Source organism: Arabidopsis lyrata (genome assembly GCF_000004255.2).
Source record: "Arabidopsis lyrata subsp. lyrata unplaced genomic scaffold ARALYscaffold_8, whole genome shotgun sequence".
NCBI lineage: Eukaryota > Viridiplantae > Streptophyta > Magnoliopsida > Brassicales > Brassicaceae > Arabidopsis > Arabidopsis lyrata.
In genome coordinates, this window is record NW_003302548.1 from 21,967,189 (window position 1) to 21,993,020 (window position 25,832).

At 38.1% G+C, this 25,832-nt stretch overlaps 9 protein-coding genes and 1 non-coding gene across 14 annotated transcripts; 5 read left to right on the plus strand and 5 right to left on the minus strand.

The window, feature by feature from the left end:
* Positions 1-1,818, plus strand: LOC9301034. Its single transcript, XM_002864913.2, has 3 exons — positions 1-156; positions 686-1,186; positions 1,339-1,818. The coding sequence occupies exons 2-3, from the start codon at positions 781-783 to the stop codon at positions 1,383-1,385; spliced, it is 453 nt and encodes a 150-aa protein (XP_002864959.1). The 5' UTR covers positions 1-156; positions 686-780; the 3' UTR covers positions 1,386-1,818.
* On the minus strand, positions 1,733-4,289 carry LOC9301035 (protein ecdysoneless homolog). The gene is made up of 5 exons (XM_002866628.2): positions 3,125-4,289; positions 2,699-3,037; positions 2,465-2,601; positions 2,203-2,363; positions 1,733-2,113 (listed from the first exon to the last, which is right to left on the minus strand). Exons 1-5 carry the CDS (start codon positions 4,255-4,257, stop codon positions 1,931-1,933), a joined length of 1,953 nt encoding a protein of 650 aa, XP_002866674.1. The 5' UTR covers positions 4,258-4,289; the 3' UTR covers positions 1,733-1,930.
* Positions 4,290-4,415: 126 nt separating this feature from the next.
* Positions 4,416-4,970, plus strand: LOC9302747 (protein SKIP34). The gene has a single exon (XM_021026701.1). It carries the CDS (start codon positions 4,467-4,469, stop codon positions 4,752-4,754), a length of 288 nt encoding a protein of 95 aa, XP_020882360.1. The 5' UTR covers positions 4,416-4,466; the 3' UTR covers positions 4,755-4,970.
* Positions 4,971-5,014: 44 nt separating this feature from the next.
* LOC9301036 (putative U-box domain-containing protein 50) lies at positions 5,015-8,130 on the minus strand. 2 transcript variants are annotated; one of them, XM_021026675.1, is made up of 7 exons: positions 7,822-8,130; positions 7,621-7,733; positions 7,386-7,522; positions 6,941-7,310; positions 6,719-6,859; positions 5,391-6,629; positions 5,015-5,312 (listed from the first exon to the last, which is right to left on the minus strand). In XM_021026675.1, exons 1-7 carry the CDS (start codon positions 8,024-8,026, stop codon positions 5,112-5,114), a joined length of 2,406 nt encoding a protein of 801 aa, XP_020882334.1. In that variant the 5' UTR covers positions 8,027-8,130; the 3' UTR covers positions 5,015-5,111. The 2 variants fall into 2 exon arrangements, with proteins under 2 accessions (XP_020882334.1, XP_020882339.1); XM_021026680.1 differs by having other exon boundaries at positions 7,386-7,516; positions 7,822-8,026.
* Positions 8,131-10,843: 2,713 nt separating this feature from the next.
* Positions 10,844-15,353, plus strand: LOC9302748 (AP2-like ethylene-responsive transcription factor AIL7). 3 transcript variants are annotated; one of them, XM_021010033.1, is made up of 9 exons: positions 10,844-11,243; positions 11,325-11,481; positions 11,791-12,376; positions 12,680-12,762; positions 14,008-14,016; positions 14,103-14,191; positions 14,286-14,359; positions 14,451-14,578; positions 14,657-15,353. In XM_021010033.1, the coding sequence occupies exons 2-9, from the start codon at positions 11,361-11,363 to the stop codon at positions 15,052-15,054; spliced, it is 1,488 nt and encodes a 495-aa protein (XP_020865692.1). In that variant the 5' UTR covers positions 10,844-11,243; positions 11,325-11,360; the 3' UTR covers positions 15,055-15,353. The 3 variants fall into 3 exon arrangements, with proteins under 3 accessions (XP_020865692.1, XP_020865696.1, XP_002864961.2); XM_021010037.1 differs by having other exon boundaries at positions 11,328-11,481; XM_002864915.2 differs by lacking the exons at positions 10,844-11,243; positions 11,325-11,481 and adding an exon at positions 11,493-11,688.
* A 36-nt stretch (positions 15,354-15,389) lies between these two features.
* On the minus strand, positions 15,390-16,223 carry LOC9301037. Its single transcript, XM_002866630.2, has one exon. It carries the CDS (start codon positions 16,144-16,146, stop codon positions 15,526-15,528), a length of 621 nt encoding a protein of 206 aa, XP_002866676.1. The 5' UTR covers positions 16,147-16,223; the 3' UTR covers positions 15,390-15,525.
* Positions 16,224-16,261: 38 nt separating this feature from the next.
* Positions 16,262-19,056, minus strand: LOC9302749 (receptor-like cytosolic serine/threonine-protein kinase RBK1). Its single transcript, XM_021010044.1, has 8 exons — positions 18,587-19,056; positions 17,922-18,368; positions 17,568-17,825; positions 17,337-17,491; positions 17,182-17,261; positions 16,942-17,080; positions 16,706-16,855; positions 16,262-16,624 (listed from the first exon to the last, which is right to left on the minus strand). Exons 1-8 carry the CDS (start codon positions 18,597-18,599, stop codon positions 16,475-16,477), a joined length of 1,392 nt encoding a protein of 463 aa, XP_020865703.1. The 5' UTR covers positions 18,600-19,056; the 3' UTR covers positions 16,262-16,474.
* Positions 19,057-21,013: 1,957 nt separating this feature from the next.
* TRNAR-CCU lies at positions 21,014-21,086 on the plus strand. Its single transcript has one exon. It is a non-coding gene; the product is annotated as a tRNA-Arg (tRNA).
* Positions 21,087-21,228: 142 nt separating this feature from the next.
* On the plus strand, positions 21,229-23,952 carry LOC9302750. 2 transcript variants are annotated; one of them, XM_021028387.1, is made up of 7 exons: positions 21,229-21,591; positions 21,679-21,785; positions 21,946-22,730; positions 22,930-23,062; positions 23,201-23,442; positions 23,479-23,541; positions 23,625-23,952. In XM_021028387.1, the coding sequence occupies exons 1-7, from the start codon at positions 21,264-21,266 to the stop codon at positions 23,740-23,742; spliced, it is 1,776 nt and encodes a 591-aa protein (XP_020884046.1). In that variant the 5' UTR covers positions 21,229-21,263; the 3' UTR covers positions 23,743-23,952. The 2 variants fall into 2 exon arrangements, with proteins under 2 accessions (XP_020884046.1, XP_002864962.1); XM_002864916.2 differs by having other exon boundaries at positions 23,201-23,541.
* Positions 23,953-23,976: 24 nt separating this feature from the next.
* LOC9301038 (UDP-glycosyltransferase 91B1) lies at positions 23,977-25,766 on the minus strand. Its single transcript, XM_021015828.1, is given in 5 exon segments — positions 23,977-24,131; positions 24,133-24,184; positions 24,187-24,274; positions 24,337-24,455; positions 25,147-25,766. Coding segments are annotated over 5 exon segments (951 nt in total). The 5' UTR covers positions 25,760-25,766; the 3' UTR covers positions 23,977-24,052.
* Between the last annotated feature and the right edge of the window lie 66 nt (positions 25,767-25,832).

The window sequence follows — 25,832 nt, forward strand, 5'->3', positions numbered from 1 at the left end:
ATGAGCTTCTCTGTACAAAGTCAGAGAAAAGTCAGAAGAAGAAGAAGAAGAAGAGAAGAGAGTCAGAGACGACGGACGGACGAAACGACGCGATTCTTAGGGTTTCTTCGATCGTCGATTTGATTTTTTCCCTTTCTTTCTTCTTATTCTTTCTCGGTAATTTACGTTTCGCAATTACCGGAGATTTTTCTCTTCTACCGAATTTTCGCATTTATTTCCGCCGAATTTTCCGGCGAAGCCTTGCCGTCTTTTGGCGGACATCGGAGGATTTTGATCTTCATTTGTTACTTCAATTGTCGATCGCTTACGCTTTTCTATTTTTAGCGGTTTTTTTAATTGAACCACCGATCTGATGAAGGCATTAATTACCTTCCATTGATGAAGAATCAACAATGGAAAATTTTAAAAATTTTAAAAATTTGAGATCTTCGTTGTATGTAGCCTGAAATTTCATTGAAAATTGAATTTGAATAAAATTGAGTGTTTGATCTATGTGATGAGTTAATCTAATCGATCACATCATAAACAGTATTAATGGATAAGAGATTTGTCATTTGGCTTCTGAAATTTGTGTAAAGTCTTTATATTTGTTTGTGTTAGGTCAGTGTCATCATTATGGTGACATTATAATGATGCTTTCATTAATGAAGATGGTTGATTTTTTTTTTTTGTAAATTGTGAATAGGTTGAAGAAGAAGATAAAGGATCGATACATGGCTGATTGATAAGAGTTCTCTCCGGAGGTTCGGAGTTTTCTTTAGGAAGGAAACAGAAAAAAAGATGGCAGTCTCTTTTCCTCGTCTTCCGAGGTGGTTGTGTGGTGGTAACACTAAAGAGAGAGAGAAGAAAGAGTCAATGTCTAAAGGATCTTCTTCGCTGAGTCCTTCACTGAAGAAGACTACTACTAAGACTGGCTCTTCCTCTTCATCGGTGAAGAAGACCAAGAGAGGATGGATTGGAAGAGGAGGATCAGGATCAGGAGAAGAGGATAAGATGGGGAATGTGGTGTTTCCTGAACCAGATGATCCAGAGTGGTCAATTGGTTGGGTTGAGCCACATGGACCAGGTTTTAAAACTCAGGAGGATGATTGTGGTGGCTTTGTGGTTTTGGTTCCTCTTTACAAGAAAGTGTTGGATGGTTCAGGGAATCAGATTCCGAATGGCTTCTTCTCTCCTGCTGCTCCTGGTAATGTTTGTTTCCATTATCATCATCATTCATTACTTCATTAGTAGCAATTAGTAAGTTATCTGCATGTTTTTAAGATGATTTAAATAATTGTTTTGAGTCTTTGGTTGTAAATTGAGTTGTTCTTGGTTCTGATGACATGTTAACTGCAGATGGGAAGAACATGGAACAGTGGCTGTCGTCTATGGGGAAGCTATAAACTGGAGATTGGGAAGAATAAGACTATTTCCCTGTTGTTTCAGTATCAGAATTAAGAATCGAATAATCTAGAAAAAAAAAAAGGAAAAAAAAAAAAAGAAAGAGAAGCAAGATAGCTTCTGGAGACTTCTTTTGATTTTCTGTTCGAAGCGAGTGACAACAAAACACCAAGTCATATCTCAAGAATCTACTAATGGACAAAGATGATGGTGATGGAGACTTAGCAACATGAAGATGAATATGATATGATTTGAGTATTGGATATTTTTCATGTGGGTTTTTTTCGGTTGTGAAAGCGTTTCTGCTTCACTTTTGTGGTCGAGATATATTGGGTTTGGAAAAAAAAGAGAAAAAAAAAAATCTTTTTCTTTTGTTCCTTTGTGGTTTGATGATGTGTAATAGTAGTGTACATGTACATATTTTGTTTTCTTGAATCACATGTCATGTGCTTACTTTCGACAACACAAAAACTCCCCAACAACGTTACTTACGATTATGTGATTAAACAAAGTGAACCCAAAAACAAACTACATTTTTGAACAGCATTCAGTTTTTGTCGCTAGAATCCTTGGGAAGCTGCAAACCCATGAGGCCGAGCAAATTGGAAGCAGGACCAGGAAGTCCTTCTTGTGAAGAGTAGGATTCAAGTAGGTTTTTAACAAGGTTAAAATCTGCATCAACTGGTGTAAATTCATCACCATCCTTCTCATCTGAAGTCTTTGATGATTCCTGCAGATGCACATAAACACCATTAAAATCAAATCTTAAGCTCTTAAATTCACAGACAGTCTAAGGAAAAACTGGCTCCAAGATGATACCTCTTTTTGCTTAGAAGAATGTTGTTGATTCACATGTTCAAAGCTTTTCTCAAGAGTTGAGTTTTTCAGTTCCTCATTCATTGCTCCATAGTAGGATTCCTTAAAGCTTTCCTTAGCATCTTCGTTAGACTCTTCTCCTTCGCTATCATCTTCAAAGTCATCTGCATACCATAACATTTTAGTAAGTGCACACACCTTCCACACCTTACAGATTTGTATATGTTGCCACTAGGAAAAAACAAAAAAAAAACTAAGAAATTACCAAAATCCATGTCCATAGAAGATCCTTCAGAGCCATCACTGTCATCATCAGCTTGTTTGTCACGACCTTGGCTCCCTAGCATTGACTCAATATCTTTCATGAAACGGTCAACATCTAGATTCACTTCTTTGAAATCCCTACACAAGTCAAGCAAAGAAAATACAATGTGTTGAGCTTGAAATTGACAAAGAGATGTTCATGAAAAATGATTAATGTTCAATATAATGGACAAACCTGTTTTCTGGAACTTCTGCTCCTTTGTAGCTTGATACCTTGTGCATGAATTGCTGCATCGACTTTGAGATATCACCGAGGTCAAAATTGTTCATGTTTGCTTCAGATGAGCTTCCAGCTTCTTGCTTCTCCTTACCTTTCTTTTTGCTTTCCTTCTTTGAGTTATAAAACTCCATCTCTTTCTGCCTCTCTTGAAGAACAGAGTTTAGCTCATCTTCACCATCGTAGAGCCAAGAATCATTGTCAGAAGCAGGAACCTCCTGACCCTTAAAGTCATCCTCCGAATAAGGTAAAGCAAGAATCTCATCAATACGTCTCACCGGTGCACTCATAATGTCTCTGCACATAAAAAAAAAAAACAAGTACTCAAGATCAACTCAAAGATGAATCCTTTTCACTACCTATGGAAACAAAAACTGCAATTACCTTGTCCTTGAAAACGAAGAACTCTTCTGGTAGTATTCCTCAGCATTCTCCATCAACCTCTTGTACTCCTTCGAACCAGAAATCAATCCTTCAAAATAACCATTCTTCTCAAGATTGTCTATATACTTGGTCCAGCTAATCCCTTTCCCAGCTTCTCCTTCCTTCTTCCTCTGCTGATACATCATTTCCATGCCACAGGCTATTTTCATCCCTAGCTCAGCTTCGGAGAAAGCATCCCTGTCACTGACACTAGGCATTGGATAACAATTTGGTGCTTGAAACTTCTGCTGCACTAGCTGCCCGTACATTGCACGAGACATCTTGACAAGAACAAGCACAAGCTTCTCTTCTCTTCCTTTGCTCAGAAACTTCTCCATCTTCGCTGCGTGTTTCATTGAATCCATATCACGATCGTAAAACCCTTCTACTGCAAGCGAAATCAAGAGAGGTTCATGCCTAAGCACTTGAGCTACCGATATCGGAACTCTAACCCTAACACGATGCATATTCCTCCACGCTCTTTCGGGATACTCAGAAATCCGATTCTTCAACGCGGATTGAACTGAATCCGACGCACGAGATTCGTCACCACGCTCGATAAGAAACCGCAGAGACGCAACTAAAGAAGGATCAGGCAAACGGCTTCTAGGAACGATGTGGAGGTCACCGCCGCGAATGAAGACACGATTGAGACTAGTCTCCGGATTGAGCCAACGCGGGAGATGAAAAGCAGCTTCGATTAGGAGAAACTCGCCGTCTGTGTCCCAAACACGAATCGAATTAGACGGAAACGCAGCGGAGATTCGAAAAAGCAAGAACACAGCGAACCATTCGTCCTCCAGATTGTCACCGTATTTGAGCTTCCCGTGAAGATGAGGCATAGCAGTATTAGTACAAGCACAAGAGGAAGAGAGAGCTATGGATAGAGAGAAAGGCTCGTGTTGCCATATGTAAGGAGAAGTAAACGGAGAAACGAAATCGATGATTTCCAAGTGAAGTGACTGAAGAGCGGCGGAGGTTTCTGATCCGGCGCTGGAGAGAGATGAGTCCGGGAATATGGAGAAGTAAACGGTTTCGTCAGGTAGACGAGAAGAGGTTTCAGAGAAGAAGACTGAAGAAGAAGGCTTCGACATTGTTCTCGCTTCTTCTTCTTCTTTCACCGCCGGTGACTGATTTTATATTGAACTGAAATCCTCTGGCTAAATAAGAAGGTTTTGACTATTAAATTATATTTATGAAATGACCGAAACACCCTTTCTGTTTCAGTTTCTTCTTCTTCCTTTAGAAAGAAACCCAAAACCGAAGTCCGAAGAATTGATTTTTGTGTTCTCTTTCCTTTACGATGTGTTATGGTCACAATCAATCGTTTTCGTCGCGAAGCAGCCTCCGTCGCCGATCGCACGACGGAGATGACGATTCAGTGGTGGTAGAAGATCTTCGCGACCGGCTGGCGGAAACCGAGGCGCGGCTGAGACGAGCAAGGGCGAGAGAAGCTGAGCTAAGCCGGAGGTTGGAGCATATGAAGAGATTCGTTTCGGTGATGGAGATCATTGAGACTTTCTTAGAACGGCGATTCCAAGAGCAGAAAGATCGAATTGCCCGCCTTTTCTCTCCTGTATCGACTAAATAAAAGGGAAGGAAGCGTCATCATCGTCTTCTTCTTCTTCTTCCTCTTGCTTTTTTTCTTCTTTTTGTTGTGGGATCTCTTTACTTTTGAATGTCCCTTGTTTGTTTGTTGTTTGATAGTAGCAGTTTAAGTTAATTTCAGCAGCAAATTTCTAAGAACCATAGATTTTGTTTTGTTGAAGCTTAAGGTAAAAATGAAAGCTATGTGCAATTATGTCCATTTTGATCATCTTATTTGTGAGTTAAGCTTGTCAAGATCGTTCCTTTGTTACTGATTACTTACAATAATATGATCAAATATATAGAATTAGAAACCTTTTGAGGTCTGTGTTTTTGCCAATTCGAGGTTATACAAAAGAATTTAGGAGGAAGCTTGTGCTGCTCTTTTGCTATGCCAGTCTTGAATCAGAGAACGAAGGGTATGATTTGGTGTAAGCATCTGGTAATCGAGTCTCAGATTTGTCATTGGAGATGTGTCATGTCCCATGCTTAGCCATTCTTCTATGGCTTCAAGCTCATACGAAAACCCGTCTGCTGCAACATGTGGATTCTTCATCACTTCCTGCAACAACAACAAGTTAGATTGTGAATCATTCACTGCTGTAATCACTGAGAAGGAAAAATATGGATTTGATTTAACCTGAAGTATGGGACACATGAAAACACTTGGTATGTCATTCGGATCTCCTTCATCGATGCTTGAATTGGTTGCTTCCTCGTACCCTCCTGTGGTTTTAAACTCATCGGCTTTTTCCCTTATCTTACCAAGCTCTTCCATTATCTCTTTGGTTGAAAAATCTGTGTTCCCTCCTCTGTTAACTGAAGAACACTTCACTGCAAGCGCACCAAACTCTTTAGCTAACTCGAGTGGCCACTTACCAGCTGTTTGATCCAAATCCCTGAGAATGCTTGTCTGGTTCATAGACATTGCCTTGAGCAAACCAGGCCAGTTCCTCCCGGTTAAAAGATGCAGAAGCAAAACCCCAAAAGCCATCACATCAGGTTTCGTATCAGATTGATCGCTATGCATTATAAATCCAAACCCGGTTATTTTCGGAACAAGGTTACGGTCCAAGAGGATCTTAGACGGCGTAAGGCGACCATGGACAATCGGTTTAGGCTTAACCGAATGGAGAAACCCGAGACCAGAGCAAACCTGGTGTGCTATACGAATCCTATCATGCCATTTCAGTATCTTGCTTCTTCTCGATTTCCTCTGCGATGTGAATAGATTATCCCTTAAGTTCCCATTATGCATGTACTCAAAGAGTATGCATTTAGGCCTTTGTGAACAAAAACCAGCAATTGCTACCAAATTAGGATGCCTAATTTCATTCAAAAGCTTAACTTTAGCTCCAAAATCCTCATCTGATAAACAATCACCAATCACTTTCACAGCCACAGTTGTATGTTCGATCCTTCCTCGGTAGACATTTGTCCAATTTCCACCAGATTTCAACCTCAATCGATCAGAATAACTCTCCGTAGCCAGTCTGATATCCTCTGCAACATACTCTCTATACCCGCACTTCACCTCTTCCTTTGAAACCGAACCTATCGCCTCTTTCTTCTTGCAAAACTCAATCCTACGATTGAAAACATCTCTTTGATTCCTAAGTTTCTCAATCTCCATAATCATCTCTCCTCTCTGTAACACAACCCTCTCTAGCTCGACCTCCGTCTGCGATTTAGCTTCCATCATTGTCTTAACTTTACTTGAGAGCTCTTCTTGAAGCTCTGCAAGTGAATGTAGCTTTGTTTTTCCTTTTTCAACATAGTTCTTCGCTTCTTCTATACATTCTTTATCCGAATCTAACGTCACTTGAAGTTTCTCTCGTCTCTCGCTTTCTTCTTTAATCCAAGCTTCAAGCTCTTCAATCTGATTCAAACCAAAAACGTATTTTAAGACTATGAATCTCAGTTCTTGTTAAGTATGTGATTTCCAAAGTTTTAGTTTTTAGCTATTACTCTGCTACTGCATAAAGAGATTGCCCATTCAGCTTTGTCTGATCTTTCAGCGTTGACTTTGACTTCTAGTCTTTTCTCATCTATCATCAGCTTAGCTTCATTAACCTTTCTTCTCACGTACTCTAACTTCTCTGCTACATTCTGACAATTTCAACATATAATATTTAATCATAGTTTTAAAAATCATATTAACAAAAAAGCATATTCTGATAGTATCTTTACCATATGTTGCAGCACGTTTAGTGCCACATCATTATCTTCCTCATGTTCTTCTTCAACAACGTTTTCGTTTACTTCTTCTTCAAGATTCAAACTCAATAACTGCTCGAAATAAATCTCTATCTCGTGTAAATTCTTATCCCATGAACTTCCACTAGACGTTGGATCATCATTGTTGCCGGATGAACTGTCTAGATTTCTTCCTGGATCATGGAACATCTTACCAATCCAGCTTCTGATATTGCTATTGTTGTTCACATCATTATCTCTCTTTAGTGAAACCATTTTGCCTCCACAAATTATATATAATTCGCAAAACTCTGGTTTGTTTTGATAAACGTAGAACGATCCGCTTATCGCACTCTTCGATTTCCTGCATTACAAGAAACAAAAAATGCATTTTAAGGGTTGAAACTGATAACTTTAGATTTAAAGGAAAAAAGATTACCAAGATGATGAAGATCTCATGAAAGTGATTCCCATTACAAGTTTTGTGATTCTAAGCTTTGAGATTAAATCTAAAATCAACACTTGAATTGAGTCATCTTGCTTCTCAACTTTGAGCAACTCTGCTTTCACCTGTAACTGTTAATAACAGGAAAATTTTGCATGTTAAGACCCCAAGAAACAGATTACTTCGATTTCTACCCTGATAAAACAAAATTTACAGAAAAAGGACAAACCTTTCCACAAAAAGTAATGTATTTGGACAACAACTTGTCGATCTTTTGTTCCTCGTATTTCCTTAGAACTTGAAGCTTTTCCTCACTCACAGAACTCGCTGGAAGCTTCCCAACTATAAGAATCAAACACACATGTGAAAATTGGGTTTGTATGATAAAAAGGAAAAGAAGAGGTGTGAAATGAGAAGAAAGAGATTATACAAGGGGTGTAAACAAAATCTTGAGAAATGTTGCAGAGATGAAGAAGAACAATGGAGATAGGTATGTTGTTCCATTTCTTTAAAGCCCAATGAATCGTCTTGTAACCTTCTTGTACATCGTTTCCTACAGCTATATATACTTTCTCCATTATTGATCCTAATTCTACTTCTTCTTCTTCCAATTCTTGATTCTTTGTTTCCTCCATCTTCTTCTGATTTCTGATGATGATCGTTTTGAGTTTTGTTCAAAGACCAAGACTTTTGTTCTTGTTTTTATGTTAATTGTGATCCGAGAGATAAAAGATTATTGACTTTTTCTATCTTGTTTAGTTGACTACGGATACGGAAACAGGTGAATTTTCATCTATATTTAATTTATTAATAGTGGTGAAGTGATAATACTCGAAATATATATGAAAATGTATACTATAGATTAGGCATGAAAAGGAATGATCATTTCAACTAAATTTTCAAGTATAATTGAGGAGAAGAAAATTCTCGAGACGTGTTAGCTTGTAACATGTCGGGTGACCAAGCATAAGTATCCAATTAGGGTTTTCAAAAGCTTCATTTTCTTTCTCATTAGCTATAGTAAACTAATCCCAAAGTTTTTTTTATACACTTTTGAAGTTTTTTGTATTGCTATTGAAGTATGAAACTTTTTTGCCCACATTAACAAGATGTTGTGAGACTAAAACAAGACTCTTTTAAAAAAAAATCTCTGGCTCCTTTCAGTTTATCCATCTCTTGCCTTCCTTTGATTTATGTTTAGCTTTACAAAACAAAAAATAAATAGAAGGTCTCTTGTAGAATAGGAGTTTAATTATGACAAAATATAGACAAAGCAAAAAGGTTAGAGAAAGATAATTAAAGTAAGTAGGATAATTAATTTAGAGAGGAGGACAAGGTCGCACACGTGCCGCTTCGGTCAAAGGTTCAAAAGCAGCTTATTATTATTGGACCTCTCCACCCAAAAGGTTATCAATTCTTAAAACTCGATTAAACAAAAAGGCAACAACAAGCCCAAAAACTGTCAACACTTGGGGTATAAAAGGGTTCTCACTATAGTAGAGTTTTAGGATACGAAAAAGAAAAATTCTCTAAACAAGACGACATTAATCCTTAATTGCTGGGCCTCTCTTTTTATTTTTGTAGCCTAATAATCATAGTGATGTACTACTTATTATTAGTCACCTCGGCCCAGATATTTTGCGACCTTTGTTCCAGACAAAATCTATCTTCCGCTGTGCTAAACACCACCTCTCCACCTCCTAAAACATTATTTTTATTATAGGGCTTTTACTAATGAAATTGAAAACAAAGAACTAAAAGAAATTAAAATATTTCCTAGTTTCTGATTATTGATTCAATATACACATTTACCCCCAAAAACAAAAAAAAAGATACAATATACACATAAGTACACACTTTGTTTAAAAATAAGAGCATGTGCAGTGGGAGGTTCTCATAAATGTTTTCAAGAATATAAAAAATGAAATAAATAAAAAGTAAGAGAGAAACATGAGCATGGGTTCTCATATGAGAACTTTTGAGAACCTTTTGAGAGACTCATATCACACATGGCAACCTGCAGTTGATTTTTAAAAAAATTTATTACTCAAAATTTAATTATACAATTAAACTAATTTATATATATTATAATAATATATTTTGAGAGATTTTGAGAGAATCTCTCACTGCACATGCTCTAAGAATCAAAAGAAAATAACATTTTCAGATTATTATTATTTTCTAGTCCAAGTTAGTGATAACAATAGAAAGAAAAAAACAAAGTTATGATTAGACTGAGTTTTGGGTAGTTTATATCTGCTTCGGTTCGGTTCAATTCACACTCAAATCTTAATTCCATTTTCCTATTTAGCTTAATGGATTAGATTAGCCTAGATATAATACCCGAATCCGAAGAACCGAACCTGACTCCGAAATTTTAAAATACTCGAACGGGTTCTAAACTTCCGAACCCGAAAACCCGAACAAGTACCCGAACATATCCGAAATATAAGTACATAGTTATAATATAGTAGTAATAATTATACTTGTAATAACCTTTAGTCAAGTGGTTAAATCCACTTGACTCCGCCTTCTCTACCGGAGTTCGACTCCACTAAATCGCGTTACCCTGCGTAGTAGGGATTGGCTATGGATCGGGCCTTGTCGATCCAAAGATGTAAAAAAAAAAAAAAATATACTTGTAATAACCTATGTGCCTAAATTATTCGGATGTTAAGATATTTTCGGGCGTTTTAGCTATTTTTTGCTAGATTCGGATAAAAAATACTTGGATTTTATAGATTTTTTGAATATTTTTCGATATTTTGCATAGAATCGGATACAAATTTTTTACTATTTAGATACTTTAGATAAACCCGAATCCGAATAGGAAAAACTCGATCCAAGCCCTATCCGAATATTCGAATGCCGTGCCTAGATTAGATTGGTAAATCATTTCCCATAATGGTAAAAAATCTAGCATACGTGATAGTCCATAACATAAAAAGAATATTAAGATTCTCTATCTATCTCCGCTTAAAATCTCTTACCGTTTAAATTGTTTTACGGTATCACATAATAATAACACTAATCAAACAATAAGTAATCAACAAGAGACATATAGAAAATAACTTAAAATAATTACGATTATAACTCACACAATTATTTGCTGTAAAAAAAAAAAAAATCTCGTACACAATTTTTCATTTTAAGGAAAATATATACCAACTAATATTTGTTAGTATATAATTAAGTTAAATATATCTTAACCAAGTGTTCTTGGTCTAGTGATTGCCACTTGTGGAGGAGTTGCCCTGTTGGTCTAGGTTAGGGATCGATTCCCCGCAAGCGCGCAATTGCTAGATCTCCACTTGGCCACATGGATATGGGCCCTTGCTTTCGGCCCATTTGCATACCCGGAGAGAGAGTCTATCTGTGGGCTACACCTCCCCAAGGGATTAGTCTGGGCTCCTCCATAGGTCTGGGATTCCCCTGAGTTATAAAAAAAAAAAAGTAATCAACAAATGATTTTTGTGTGGTGGATTATCATTTGAGTTTGACAAATACAAAAAGCAAAAGTATCACTCTTTTTATAAAAAAAACATCCTCTCCGGTTCCACGCCGGTCGACACAGAAGAAACCGCTCAACATTGTCTCTCTTTCTCTCTTTCATACCTCTTTTTTTTTACATTTTGGTAAATTTTTCCTTTTGAGTAAATTTAATATCATTTACTCTTTTTTTTCTCTCGTCTTGTCTCATTAGGAAAAAAATTTCTGTCTTTAAAAAGAGCTTCTTTGCTTGTACATCATCTTCTTCTTCGTTGGCATTCTCTTCAAATCTTTCGTACAAAATGCAAAACCTGAACCTCTAAGCTCAAAAAAAGGTTTAGAGACTGTAACCGCTTTGATCAGGTTTTACTTATTTTCTCCATTTTTTTCTATTGGCTTTATTTAACAAGTTGCTTTCATTAAATCATCTTTTGTCATTTTCAGCAGATTTTTCAACTTGAAAAAAAGTTACAATCTTTGATGGCTCCTCCAATGACGTTTTCTCTGTCACCAATGGAGATGTTGAAATCGCCTCCTGATCAATCTCACTTCTCTTCTTACGACGCTTCTTCTATTCCTTATCTCATCGATAACATCTATGGTAACAAAAATCCCTTTTTTCTTCTTTACCCAGCCTCTCTCTGTTAACCGACTTATCCTCTTTAATACAAGTTGCTGAGTTCAATCACATAAGCCTCCTTTCTCCTCCTTTTCTCGGTTGCTGAATTTGTCTTTTTCCCGAGAAAGGCAAAACAAAAAAACAGAACAAAGATTGGATTTTTATAAATGAAAAAGAGACGTCTTCAACGTATGGGTTCTGTTTCTCAGTGAACTTTCTCGGGAAAATCTTTTGTTCCTAGTGTGTGTTGGTTAGTTAAAGTTGCTAACTTTTTGTTTGTTTTGGTTTAAGCTTTCAAAGAAGAAGCTGATATAGAAGCTGCTGCTTCAATGGCGGATTCAACAACTCTATCCACTTTTTTCGATTCGCAAATCCATTCTCAGGCTCAGATTCCAAAGCTCGAAGATTTTCTCGGTGATTCCTTCGTTCGTTACTCTGATAACCAAACAGAGACACAAGACTCTTCTTCTCTCACTCGATTCTACGATCTACGTCACCACACCGATGCCGGAGGAGTTTCAGAGTTCTTCTCCGATCATCATCAGCAGCACGATTTCAAGACGATAAACTCGGGATCAGAAATTGTCGATGACTCCACAGCTTCCAACATCGGTGGTACTCATCTTTCTAGTCACGTGGTGGAGTCATCAACGACGGCGGAGTTAGGGTTTAACGGTGGTTGCACCACCGGAGGAGCTTTGTCTCTAGGGGTTAACAACACATCAGATCAACATTTAATAAGCTGTAATAATGGCGAGAGAGGTGAAAACAGCAACAAGAAGAAGACAGTGTCTAAGAAGGAAACATCGGATGATTCAAAGAAGAAGACTGTCGAAACATTGGGACAAAGAACTTCGGTTTATCGTGGAGTCACCCGGTAATTTAATTATGAATTTATCAAAGTTTATTTCAATTGCAGTTTTGATATATAGCTTGTGGGTGGGGAAAAAGATTGAAACTTTTGAGATTTTTGAAAATGGGATCTTATTGGATTACCAAATCAAGTTAACTTTTTTATCATGGGAAATTGTAAATGCAATGTGAAGTGTATGAACAAGGATTCAATGCATTCAAAGTTTTGTTTTTTCTGTTTTTTGGTTGTGGGTGGGAAAAAGATTTGATATTTGATTTAACAAAATTTGAATTGAGTTCAATTATATGTATGTGTTGATTGATGCAGACATAGATGGACTGGAAGATACGAAGCACATCTATGGGACAACAGCTGTAGGAGGGAAGGTCATGCCAGAAAAGGACGTCAAGGTAATAATCTTTCATTCTTTACTTTACTTTTTTTTTTTTTTTTTTTTTGGACAAAGTCATTCTTTACTTTACTATGAGAAACAGTTTCTTGAATTATTTGCTTGATTATTATGTAACTTTTGAATGTTGGCATTTCAAAAACACCAAGTAGCTAATTTAGATAAACATGATCTCTCACTTTCATGTGATAATCTAACTTTGTATGTACACTAGCATAACCATTTTTTGTCTTGAGTCTTTGATAGAAACTAAAACTAGTTTTATTTGGGTTTTTAACAAACGTTTATTCTTTAACTTTACTGGTTGGGGAGAAAACAAAAGGAGAGAGAAGCAGTACAAAGGTTTTGTCAAAGAAAGAGTGAAAAGAGAAAATGCATGCAAAGGATTCAATAAAAATATTAAATTACTTAAAAGCTTTTCCTTTTAGGTGATATGTCTCTCTTTATGATGACTGATAGACTTTGGTGTATGGGCATAATGTCAAGGAAAGAACCAAATTTTAAACTGGAAATTTAATCAGAAAGGACTAACAATAATAGAATAGAATATGTAAATACATTTTGTTGAGTTTTTCATTACCAGGGTGCCGCCATTTTTGTTCCTTGTCTTTATTAGAGCTATCTTTGAAAATCTCTCATTTCATCTTGTATGGGGACCCCAATGCTGATGCCTATATGATGCAATCTCTGTTTCTTGATTGACATATTTTTGGACCCACTTTTAAGTTTTGACCCTTTATTCCAGTGTTATTATATGACAATAATGATATGCATGCATAGATATATAGTAGACATGTCACATGTGGTGTAAGACTATCTAGACACTATGCATATATTCTTTTGCTAGCTTGTGTTTTTGGCGTTTTGGTTTGAAATTGAATGTTTGAAATCTTTCTGGTTAGATATTAGGGAGATTTTGTAGGGTTCTCTATGTCTACAATGTGTCAGATTGATTTGTGTCTTGTGTTCACATCACACACAAAAGCAAAGTGTGATGTGAAGTTGTGAACACATGAGAGGAATCTAGCTTTGACTCTAATCAAATCCTTCTTACCCTTTTCTCATAAATTCTTTTTGTGGTACTATGAAATTTACAATGATTTTGTTTGTAGTAATTAGTGTATAGATTCAAGAACATGATAAGCTGTGAGCATTGTTAATGATTTTTGTGATGGCTAAACCTGTCCTTCTTTGTTTTACATGTACCTTGGTATATGGTTTTCCATTCACATGGCGGCTTCAACAGTGTACTTAGGTAAGCAAAACAATACTCTGTTGACAAATTTATCGAATTGATATAATCGAGTTTGGCAAATGATGTCCATGTTTGATTGATTCAAGGTGGATATGACAAGGAAGATAGAGCAGCTAGAGCCTATGACTTGGCAGCTTTAAAATACTGGGGTCCTACTGCTACTACAAATTTTCCGGTTTATATTTCTTCCTTTTTGCTCTGTTTTGCTAACTTTGTTTTGATTCTTGGTATGCTCGTTACTTACCTTGTCATCGGTCTGTCGATTATAGGTCGCGAGTTATTCAAAAGAACTTGAGGAAATGAATCACATGACCAAGCTAGAGTTTATTGCATCTCTTAGGAGGTGAGAGACCAAATCAAGATTGTTTATACATATATGTTCTTGATTTCAAAATCGGAATATTCCAACTTTTGGTTAATGTAAATGTTTTCAGGAAAAGTAGCGGTTTTTCGAGAGGAGCTTCTATGTATAGAGGTGTGACAAGGCATCACCAACAAGGTCGTTGGCAAGCAAGAATCGGCCGTGTCGCAGGAAACAAAGATCTTTACCTCGGAACCTTTGGTAAAACGTTATATCAGTAAACAACAACCTATTTTTTACCCAAAAAATCCAGTCATTGATTCGTATATATGTGTATAGCAACCGAAGAGGAAGCAGCAGAGGCTTATGACATTGCAGCCATAAAGTTCAGAGGAATCAACGCAGTAACTAACTTTGAAATGAACCGGTATGACGTGGAAGCTGTCATGAAAAGTTCTTTCCCTGTAGGAGGAGCAGCTGCGAAACGCCACAAACTCTCTCTTGAATCTCCTTCTTCATCATCCTCCGACCATAACATCCAACAACAACATTTGGTTCCGTCCTCTTCTTCCTCGGATCACAACCCTAACTCAATCCCATGTGGCATTCCATTTGAATCTTCAGTTCTCTATCACCACCAGAACTTCTTCCAGCATTATCCTTTGGTTTCTGACTCTACAGTTCAAGTTCCTATGAACCAAGCTGAGTTTTTCTTGTGGCCTAACCAGTCTTACTGAATCATATGGTTCGTTCTTGCTTAGACTTCTATTCACCGCGCTAACGGATGACCCGAGGCTTATCTTCTTGATTCTGTTTATAAGGATGGATCTTTGAAGTTCCTTTTTAACTGTAGGCTAAGACAGAAGTAGAGGGGGTAAAAGTTGAAGAAGCTTAAAACTTTTGGGGGTCAATTTTGTAGTAATCTTCTTTTGTTAGTGGTGGATTATCTATCGGTTTTATTACTCATTTTTTGTATGTAATCGGCCTATCGGTATAACTCTGTTTCCATACGAATATCTTTCTCAGATTTTCAAAATTTTGAACACTCTTTAAATCTGAGTCAAAAATATAATTTGGGGGTAAATGAGAGAGTTTACTAGTTAAAGATCACAAACCGAATTAACGAAAAATAGCAGGGTATAAACTGAAATTCTAATAAGATTAGATTAAAAAAAAATGCCACGGCCTAGTCCGGTCTATCTCATTCATCACGACCCGTTTGCCGAACTCGGTTGGGCTTTTAAAGCTTCATTAAAAGCCCAATGGGCTTTCTCACTCAGGCCCTTGAACTCATAACACTCGCCTAATAGACGGAATAATCTCGCCGTATCTGTACCGGCGGCGAGCCTCACCGCCTCTTCCAGATCTTCGATAGCCGAATCAATCCTCCGCCGCCGATTCACAGCCAGTTTCATCTCAGCTCTCTTCACAAGTGCATCGGCACGTTCTCCAACCGAAAGCGACTTCAAACGCGGATAAGTCAGCGCCATATCGAACGATTTGAGAGCAGAAGTGTGGTGACCGAGCAGATCTAGAGCTAGGGCACGGACGATGTGACCGGCGGCATCATCTGGTGAAATCGAGATCACATTATCAGCTTCGGTGAGCGCCGTTTTGGCGAGAGATTGAGATTGGGATTTTTTGGGTGTGGTTCGGGCTCGAGCTAGGAGACGAGAGGCTTGGATTAGCTGACGCTGGGTTTGGAGTGTAGCTCGGTGTTTGGTTCGGAATTTGGTTAGGCCTCGTTGAGAGAGATACTTAATCGCCCAGAAAATAACCAAGGTTAGCACCAAAATTGCTCCTTGTATGATTGTTTCTGTTGTAGCCATTGTCTTTTTTTTTTTTTGCTCTCTCTGAATCTCAGAAGACTAAACCAGTCACTCTTTATTTTCTATCAATTTTTTTTTTTTTTTTTTTCCTAAAAAGGCATTACAAGTTGTGAGATTTATCATCTGAATTTTGAAATTTTACTAACAGTGACAGAGGGACAACCAGAATTTGAAGACAAGCCAAATTATACATACAACATTTTCCCTCTTTTGAAGATTTTTACAATGGAGACAAAAGAAGCAAAATCACAGACAAGAAAAAGGAAAAGAAAAACATTTTTGCTTCTTGTTGTTTCTTCTCTGTGGGAGGATGGAATCATCAGATTGCTTACTCCATTAAGAGTTGTCTATGTCGAGTGAGATCGTTAAGGTAAGAGGAAGAGGTGTGATCTAAGTCGCAATCGTCGAGACTCACTGTTCTTGCTCCACCTGGTTTTTGTTCTGCTAACTGGTCATCTCCGCGCAACAGCTGAACTAACTGCATCCAAAATCATAACAATTCATCATCCAAGTTGTAATGACAACAATAGTGAGACCGGTTTTGTTTTTTGGAACATACCCGGTTCATGTCAGGACGCATAGTTGATACATGGTGTATGCACATTGAAGCTGTTTGCATCACTCGTTTCATCTCGATTTCATCAAAGTCATTTCCTAGCTGAGGATCAACTATTTCCTCCACACTGTTCTTCTCCAAAAGAGGTTTTGCCTATATGAAAGCATCCAAGCTGTTTTAACTGTTTGATTCAGAAGATGGAAGATGCATATGAAGAGAAGAGAAAGGCAGATCATTACCCACATAACTATGCTTTGCCGGCTAGCGGTATCAACTGCTCGACGACCAGTTATGATCTCTAGAAGCAATACACCAAACGCAAACACATCCGTCTTCTCATCCACAATCCCATGCATAAAGTACTCTGGAGCTAGATATCTGTAAGAAAAAAGAAAGAACCAACCAGGTTTTGGACTCAAGAACATCGAGAAGAAAGGTTTTTACATAAGAGATTGTAACTGTGGAATTATATGTCTGACCCGAATGTGCCTTCGATAGGGAAAACAATGTGATGAGGCCAATTCTCTGGTAGCCACTTAGCTAGTCCAAAATCCGAAATCTGCAAAACATTGAATTCTCAGTATACAAAAAAAAGTTGATTGCTTGTTGAATCAATTAATCAACCAATCAATACCTGAGCTTCGTAATCTTGACTGAGCAAAATGTTGGAAGCTTTGATGTCTCGGTGAATAATCCGTCGAGGGCAATCATTATGAAGATAACTCAAACCATCAGCTATACCCAAAGCCACTTTATACCGTTTCTTCCAATCCAAACACTCCTCAGATCCTACATAAAGTTTCAAGAACATCAGCACAACAACAACGACTGAAACCAACCACAAGAAGGGATAGGATTTTTGTACCAAAGAGTAGAGAAGCAAGACTGCCATGAGGAGCGTACTCAAGCACAAAATGCAAACCGCGATCACAACTGAAACCACGAAGCCTAGCTGCGTTTGGATGGTTCACATGTGCGATTATCCCAAGCTCCGATAAGAAATCACTGACTCTTTCTTCTACTTCCTTTGCGTGTCTCGTCAGCTTCTTGATCGCCACAGTCTCTCCGTCCGGTAAAACACCTTTGTACACCTCCGCATGCCCTCCTTTCCCAATCATGTTCTCTAACAACAACCAATAAATCCCATGATCAAAACCTCTGTTTCACAAGGTTCAAAAAGTTTGGGGGTAATTTCGTCTTTTAAAGTTATGAAATTTACCGGGATTAAAATTGTCGGTGGCGGCAACGAGCTCGTCGAAGGTGAAATTACGCCACGAAGGTTTAGTGACGAGGATTTGGTCACAATCGAATTCATTTTCTGAACACGGAGATAGTAGCTTCGGCTGTTTCCGCCGCATGTTTTTACGGGTAAGCTCGTAGCTAGCGAGGAGAGGAATAACAGAGAATCTCCTAATTGATTTCTTCTTGATAGATTCGATCATCTTGTTCCATTGATGAAAAGACGAAACATTGGTAGGAGTTGTTGATAATGGCGACGATGATTTATCAGGAGAACACGAGCTACAACTACTGCTGCTGCTGCTGTTATCGGAATCTGAACTCATTGCCGGTATTTCAAGCACGCATCTTGGAGATGGATCTTCGATGGATAAGTCGTTGTTATGTAGCTCCGTATCATGGCTTCCTTTGATCTTCTTCTCCATCTCTGCAATGAATCAAAAGGCATATTTTTTTTTTTTGTTTCTAATTTCTCGATGCACATAACGTGTTTGCGTAAATTCCTCAATAGGAAAATGATAACAGAAAAAAATGAAGATATTCTAATTTGGAGACAAACCTAGAAAGGAAAAATCAGAAGATAAACAGAAACATGTCGGAAAATTAACGACTTGTTTAAAAAAATCTAAATTTAGCGTTGTTTACCTTCAACAGCCATAGCTTTGAGAAAAATTAACGTCCTCTGGGATGCTTCTTCGTGAGAAGCTTTGAAAAAATCCCTAAATATAAGTCAAAGCTTCATACAAATTTCACCCAGAAAACAAAAAGAACACAAAAGAGGGAAGCAGAGTAACATCTCCGAGAGGAGAAAGCGAAAGCTCTCAGAGCCGGAGAGAATCCGTAGAAACAGGGGAACAGAAGTTTTGTGTTTTTGTGTTGTTGCCTCGTTAAAGATATCTTTAGAAATGGTTATTCTTGGAAGATTTTAGAGAAAGCAAAAAAAGTTTGAAGAAGAAGAAGAAAGATCAGGTTTTGATGACTGGTAATGGATTGGAATCTCTGCTATATTTATACAACTCCACCATGCAAGTCAAGTTAGCTTTTTTTATAAGAATTTTAAATATATGAAAATTTAATGGTTTTTTTTTTTTGATGAAGAAGACGAAAAGATACGATGCCGTAACAAACGCCTTCCAACGAACAGACACGCCGACGGTTGAAATATCCAAAGCTAGTCAATGGCATTTCCGTAATTACTGTGACTGATGTTTACTTTTATTTATTCGAAATTACAATTTCACTTAATTTGTATTTTCAGCAATTTAATATTAGCCATGTGAAATAGTACTGACATCTTGTTTTTATTTTTCTCTGGTCTGGCCCAGCATTTTCTTCATTAATGTGAACCTACACGGAACTTATTTATGAAATGCCGTCGAATGTGAATCTTTCGAGGTAAGAGTGTAGTAGTACTCCATATGCTAACTTATTTTCGGTTATCGTGGCGCCATCATAACGAGTGTGGGAACATATGGCAAAGAAACTTGACCACCCTATTGACCAAGCCATTGTTGTTGTTACTTGACATATCTTAATGCTATGATAAACTCGTAAACATCAAATTTAACACGTTTTATAACTAAGTAAGATAGAAAACATTTATGAGATTGTTTTGGTTCACGACACGACTGTCACGAGTCATCATGAAGCTTTGTAAAAAAAAACCTATATCCGAACCACATCAGGTGCAACATATTTTATTAGTTGAGTTAGTCCCACCACTTCAAGCTCTCGTATATAACTTAAGAATTAAGTGAAATAAAAATTTAGTTTTTGATTTAGCTTACGTGATTAGCTTACGTGATGCGATCATGATTATAAATTAGAAAGAAGTACGATATGCATGGAAGAAAAATCCAACCAAAACTATAAACATAGATGTGTCAAATTTCAACTACATATATATGTGGGTTTAGTAAAGTTGAGGCGTTAACTACCAAGACTATTTTTTTTTTTTTTTTTTGGGGTCAAACTGATAATTTCCTTAGCTTGAATCAAAGCAGAAGAAAACTCCAAGTTACAAGACTTCTTCAATAATATAGATTTTTATCAAAAAAAAAATGTTAGTAGATTTGATGATTATTTGTTGAAGTCTTTATTGCTTTGTTATGACAAAAACGATTTTCTTTACGTGTATATTATTTGTTGTAATATTATCTAGCCAAGCACATATAAAAACAACAAGTTAAGTGAAGTTGTTGCTGGAAAAAATTATCTTTTAGCCTTTTGGTGAAATGAGATGATTAGTTAATTGGTAATTTCATTGAGAAAGGTGATAACGAGAGAAAAAGAGGTTTCTTGTCTAGTGGGTGAACCAAACCCCTTAACTAATTTTGACTCTCCAAATGTAATCTCTTTCGATCTCTTAATTGGGACCCACAGTCCAAATCAAAAAGACCACCAAACTCACCAATGTCAAGTTCTGTCGAAGAAGTCAGTCTAACCGATTTCATTCTCACTTAAAACAGTCATAAACACTCTCCTGTTCAATCCGAAATTCATCAGTTAGGCTTTTTAGTTTAGTTTTTGGTTTAGTTTTTCATTTACTGGTTTAGACCAAATAGTAAGCAAAGATTCAAATCTATCAACGTAAAACACAATTGCGTTGATCGTAATGTTCTCATATTGTTCAATTGCATTACAAAAAATTAAAAGAAAAATGTAAAAGCGTTACGTGTAAACTTATGGATTAAATGATAAACTAAGAGGCGATCACTTAATCCAACAGCGAATTAGAGAATAGTATTTAGTAAAACGCAAACATGTCATATACACTCGTATATAAAATTCTAACCGAACCACAACGATAGTGGATGTGACATGAAAGTGTTTACGTCTACATGAAAAATAGTTATCGTCGTCAACTGAAAAGACGAACATTAAGGTTATTAAATAACAAAGATATTGTTGTCATAAGATCAAATAAATTATCTTATCAAATAAATTAACTAATGAAATGATCATCATATTCATATTATTTCCAATTCTCCATCAACGACTCGAATAGCCTAAAATTAATGACTAATAAAACTTATATATATTTGATTTGGTTCATAATAATATATTAAATTGGCGCCTGTAGCTCAGTGGATAGAGCGTCTGTTTCCTAAGCAGAAGGCCGTAGGTTCGACCCCTACCTGGCGCGTTAAAATTTTAAAATCAATATATTTGAATTTTGTTTTACTGGGCAAAATAAATGGGCCTTAGTAGCCTAAGCCCATTACTGGAGAAAATAAATGGGCCTTATTAGTCTAAGCCCATTATCGATAAAACAAAAACAGACTCAGGCCGACAAACTTAGACGGAAAAATCAACAGTGACAATGGCACTGCTCGGCGACGACGGTCGTGGCTTCGATCTAGCGAGAAGACTCGAACTGTCCGGCGTATGGCGGACATGGCTCGGCGATTCTATCTACTCTTCTTTCCACCATTACCTTACTTCTCCTTCTAACTGGGAAGCTTTTATGCGCGTTGATGAATCCAAGTGTAGGGCTCAGATTCAGCTCCAGCTCCGCGTTCGTGCTCTCTTATTCGATAAAGCCACCGTTTCTCTCTTCCTCCGATCCAATACAATCGCCGCTTCATCATCATCCTCTGCTTCCATTTCCGATGTTTCTTCCGTCGCGGTGTCCAAGCTCAATCCTAATTGTATGTTTGGTTCCTTTTTTCGAGCTAGTAAGACCCAATTTCTCAGGTGTGTTGAATTGTGAAGTTTTGGTTTTGCTTCGCTCTCAGATTTACAGCTACATGGAGATGATGTGTACTACACGTTGGAGAATGCTTCTCTTGAAAGTGGGTTTCAACGAGACGGAGGGATTCGCCACAATCAGAGCTTAACCAAGGTGATTCAAGGAGCTCTCGTTATATACAATGTCTAGAATTTAATTTTGATTCGAAAGGTTTCACCTTTGATTTAAATCCGAATCACTAAATGATAGTTTTATGTTTGTTTGTTTATCTTTTGTGCATCTGTGAATTTCTCTATTATGATGATTTTTTCAGAGCCTATCAAAGCCAAGTTTTATCTCTGGGACGAGAGGTAGTGAGTCTGATTTTAGTAATCTTTCTCAAAGGTCGAGGTTTGAGGAGTTACCGGACACTTGGTACACTCAGTTTATTTCAAGGTATGGTTTTAAGTATGGAATGTCGGTTGGAGGACAAGAATCTGATAAACGCACACCTGAAGGAATGTCCACTTACCTTAGAGTTGTGGATACTCATAAGAGAAAGCGTGCACCTTTTTTAGAAGATCGAAGTTTAGCTCATATGAGTAGATCTAGTACACATCCAAGTTCTGGCTTTGATGGACGTAGTTCAGAAGATGATATACTTTTTCTTCCGGAGACAATGTTTAGAATGAACTGTGTACCTGAGACTGCCCTTTCGCCGGTTACTAGAACACAAGACAACTTAAAAACAGAGTTCTATGGGGTACTTGATACTTTACCACAAGTTACTACCAGGAGTCATATCATGATCGAGAGGCTTGGGATGATGCCTGAGTACCATAGGATGGAAGATAGAGGAGTTTTACGCCGTAGAAAAGCTGAAAAATTGGGTTTTAGTGACGATCAAGCAGCTCTGGTGTCACGGAAAGTTGTTGCACGCATGCTTCTGACGATGGGATTTGAAGGTGCAACAGAGGTTCCCATTGATGTCTTCTCTCAGTTGGTTAGCCGACATATGAGTAAATTAGGCCATATTTTGAAGCTTCTCAGTGACAGTTACAAAAAGGAGTGTTCAGCAATGCAGTTGATCAAGATGTTCCTTAATACTACAGGATATAGGTGAGTTTTCTTTTCAGCGGTTTTGCCTCTTTCAACTGATCTATGAAGATCTATCTTTCGTAATGAAGTCTGAAATCTTTAGATGTGTCCTATCATATATGTTTTCCCTTTCATAGCTATCTCCTCATAGACACCTGTTAAGTAATAAAACTTCAAATTTAGTTTTGTTCATATGATTAAATTTGACGCCTTTTTCCAGTAATCTTGGGAGTTTAGCAGAGCTTGTTAAGGATGGTACTAGGAATCATCCTCCCCCAAATCAGAAACAACCACAAGTGCTTCAGCAACAGTTACATCTACAGCAACAAGCTTCTCTCCGGTTACCGCAACAAGTATGTACATAATGTTTGTTGTTGCTCTTATCATTTAGCATCGTAATTGATTTTGTTTGTTTATGAAGCGATCATAGAAATGGATGCTTATTTTCTTGGGTTTAACTTCTCTGAGTTCTTGATTCGATTTTATTGCAGATTCAGAGGCAAATGCATCCACAGATGCAGCAAATGGTTAATCCCCAAAACTTTCAGCAGCAACAACAGCTAGAAAGAATGCGTAGACGTCCAGTTACATCACCGCGACCCAACATGGATATGGAAAAGGATCGGCCGCTGGTTCAGGTAAAGCTAGAGAATCCTTCTGATATGGCAGTAGATGGAAATGCCTTCAACCCTATGAACCCAAGACACCAGCAACAGATGCAGCAGCAACTCAGACAGCAACAGATTGCTGCCAAGTCAAATATGCAACAACAGCCGGGCTATAGCCAATTCAGGCAATTGGCTTCAATGCAAATTCCACAAATGCAAACACCGTAAGTAACGCCTCGAAACTCAAAAACATGGTTCCATACCTACTCGACAGGTCTTGAAAGTTGTGTCCCCTTTCTATTTGCAGTACACCAGGCACGGTCAGGGCTCAACCCGTTAAGGTTGAAGGATTCGAACAACTAATGGGAGGGGATTCTTCTCTTAAACATGAGTCGGATGATAAGCTGAGATCTCCACCGACCTAATAGTATTTTGTACATAGACAAACTACCCTGACCAAGGTACTTATTTGTGTTGCACGTGTACACAAAGCCCTGTTAGTTCAACATTTTGGGTCAATGTACTTATCTGATATTTCATCTAAGTTTAATTATCATCATGTGCAAAAGGGAGAGTCGGATTATAGGTTGACATCTTTTGGAATCACCAAGTTTTTGATTATTCTTTGAAGAACATTAACATTTGTTATTACTTATTACATTGATTGTGCCTTATATTCTCAACTCTTATTACACATCTCGCTGACGTTGACAGAGAAGACTGTAAACTTCTTCATTATTTGCTATACACTCCAGCTCTAGGATTCTCCAGAAACTCGATAAAACCATCCGCATAATGATCTTGCAATCTCTTGCTGAGATGCAGCATTGTTTCTGTAGATCTTTCCTTCTTCTTCCACAACAACCTGTCTGCCACAGAAGCACTCATGAACAACCCGTCTCGCTCATTCCTTGAAATTTCCAAGCTGTCTGATTGTCTCTGCCACAGAAGCACCAACTGAACCATGGCTCAGTAATCGCAATAACCCTTCCACAGCTGATCCCCACAGAAGCACCAACTACACCAAAGCTAAGCCCTTCCACAGCTGATCCCCACCCACAATGAGTAACAAACCCACCAACTGAACCATGGCTCAGTAATCGCAATAACCTCAGAGCCAACGTAAGCCAAACCCAATCTATAGTTATCGTTCAATTCGACTCCGGTTACACCTAGGCCTGCGAGTTCGGGTTGTCGGGTCGGTTTATTCGGGTTTCGGGTTAATTGTGAAATTATAAATGTTGCCGAAGATAACCGAAATTGATTTCGGTTTGGTCGGTTCGGAAATCGGTTATTTCGGTTTTTCAAAATTTAACCGATTTAAACCGAAATGCAACCAAAATTATATCATTTAAATTTCTGATTTGTTTGTGTGTATTGGGAAATTAATAAAAGACGGTTCGACGGTAAACCCGGTTTAAATTAAACCAGAACTTGGAAATTGGAGAAAAATTTCCATGGCGATTGCTTCAACAGCCACCGTTCTCTTCTGCTGCGCCAAACCCAATTTCCGGCGAATTCCGTCTCAGAGCCGTTCATCTTCTCCTCTCACCACCTTAAACGAAAGTGGTATCCGGAGCCGCAGCTTAATCCATGACCCGATTACGCTGTCGGGTCTTATCGGAACCGGTTTGATGGCGGCTGCGTTCATCACGGCGGGACCGGTTTCGGTTTTCGTCGGTAACCGATCGGAATACCCGAACCGAACCGACCGAATAGAAAACCGAAGTCCTAATTTCATCTATTCCGATCGGTATATCTCTCATACCCGAAGCATGCCGAATTCGTTTCTTCGGGTTCGGTCGGGTCGGAAAATTCGGGTCGGGTTTTTATCCCAGGCCTAGTTACACCTGCCGTGGGATACTCCACGATCCTCCTAGCCTCAAAGAGACGGTAAACTATGTTGGTCTCAAACAGGACCCATGGTGGAGGCACGGTAAGATCTTCAGCGGTCTTTCGAGGGTCATGACCATGAATCATGACTGATGCTGGCCCACTGATGATGACGATGGAAGCTGCGTTGAACGTGCAGAAGATGGCTCGTCTCACGCTGAGCTTCTCAGCGATAGGTGGGACCCAATGGTGCAAGATATCATACACTATCCAGTTTGGTTTGGAAGCTTCTAAAAACTCTGAGAAAGCTTCAGAAAGCCCATCAAACGCTTTCTTGAGATAGGCTATGTGTGTCCCCGGGACATCAGTGGTGGCCTCAGCGTTCTCTGGGAGGTGGTCGACGTTGTGACTTAAAGGCAAAGACACGAAATTCACGGAAAGGTCGGAGGATATATTGGGAAGACGTGAAATGTTACGAGCTGTGGAGATAAAGGAGACGGTATGGCCTTTCCTTGCTATGAGCTTTGAGAGTTGCAAGTAAGGAATCATGTGACCTAAAGCTAACCATGGGAACACTGCAACATGAAGCTTCAGATTTGGCTCGGCCATGGTATCTCTTTATTGATTAACAAACAAGACCATAACTGATTCTTTAAAGCTCTTCTTCTGTTTGAACATCTGG

What these genes read in the sequence shown, in the direction of transcription:
- LOC9301037 (XM_002866630.2), bottom strand. Translation starts at nt 16,146, where the DNA reads ATGGCTACAACAGAAACAATCATACAAGGAGCAATTTTGGTGCTAACC.
- LOC9301035 (XM_002866628.2), bottom strand. Translation starts at nt 4,257, where the DNA reads ATGTCGAAGCCTTCTTCTTCAGTCTTCTTCTCTGAAACCTCTTCTCGT. An exon ending in GCAGAAGTTCCAGAAAACAG is followed by an intron (nt 2,602 to 2,698) that starts GTTTGTCCATTA and finishes TGACTTGTGTAG; the next exon opens with GGATTTCAAAGAAGTGAATC. An exon ending in TTCTATGGACATGGATTTTG is followed by an intron (nt 2,364 to 2,464) that starts GTAATTTCTTAG and finishes TATGGTATGCAG; the next exon opens with ATGACTTTGAAGATGATAGC.
- LOC9302749 (XM_021010044.1), bottom strand. An exon ending in CCTATCGAAGGCACATTCGG is followed by an intron (nt 17,081 to 17,181) that starts GTCAGACATATA and finishes TTTTTCTTACAG; the next exon opens with ATATCTAGCTCCAGAGTACT. An exon ending in GGCAAAGCATAGTTATGTGG is followed by an intron (nt 16,856 to 16,941) that starts GTAATGATCTGC and finishes GCTTTCATATAG; the next exon opens with GCAAAACCTCTTTTGGAGAA.
- LOC9301036 (XM_021026675.1), bottom strand. Translation starts at nt 8,026, where the DNA reads ATGGAGGAAACAAAGAATCAAGAATTGGAAGAAGAAGAAGTAGAATTA. An exon ending in ACATTACTTTTTGTGGAAAG is followed by an intron (nt 7,523 to 7,620) that starts GTTTGTCCTTTT and finishes TGTTATTAACAG; the next exon opens with TTACAGGTGAAAGCAGAGTT. An exon ending in TCTCTTTATGCAGTAGCAGA is followed by an intron (nt 6,630 to 6,718) that starts GTAATAGCTAAA and finishes GGTTTGAATCAG; the next exon opens with ATTGAAGAGCTTGAAGCTTG.
- LOC9302750 (XM_002864916.2), top strand. Translation starts at nt 21,264, where the DNA reads ATGGCACTGCTCGGCGACGACGGTCGTGGCTTCGATCTAGCGAGAAGA. An exon ending in GTCCAAGCTCAATCCTAATT is followed by an intron (nt 21,592 to 21,678) that starts GTATGTTTGGTT and finishes CTTCGCTCTCAG; the next exon opens with ATTTACAGCTACATGGAGAT. An exon ending in ACAATCAGAGCTTAACCAAG is followed by an intron (nt 21,786 to 21,945) that starts GTGATTCAAGGA and finishes TGATTTTTTCAG; the next exon opens with AGCCTATCAAAGCCAAGTTT.
- LOC9301034 (XM_002864913.2), top strand. Translation starts at nt 781, where the DNA reads ATGGCAGTCTCTTTTCCTCGTCTTCCGAGGTGGTTGTGTGGTGGTAAC. An exon ending in CTTCTCTCCTGCTGCTCCTG is followed by an intron (nt 1,187 to 1,338) that starts GTAATGTTTGTT and finishes TGTTAACTGCAG; the next exon opens with ATGGGAAGAACATGGAACAG.
- LOC9302747 (XM_021026701.1), top strand. Translation starts at nt 4,467, where the DNA reads ATGTGTTATGGTCACAATCAATCGTTTTCGTCGCGAAGCAGCCTCCGT.
- LOC9302748 (XM_021010033.1), top strand. Translation starts at nt 11,361, where the DNA reads ATGGCTCCTCCAATGACGTTTTCTCTGTCACCAATGGAGATGTTGAAA. An exon ending in GTTTATCGTGGAGTCACCCG is followed by an intron (nt 12,377 to 12,679) that starts GTAATTTAATTA and finishes TGATTGATGCAG; the next exon opens with ACATAGATGGACTGGAAGAT. An exon ending in TCTTTACCTCGGAACCTTTG is followed by an intron (nt 14,579 to 14,656) that starts GTAAAACGTTAT and finishes ATATGTGTATAG; the next exon opens with CAACCGAAGAGGAAGCAGCA.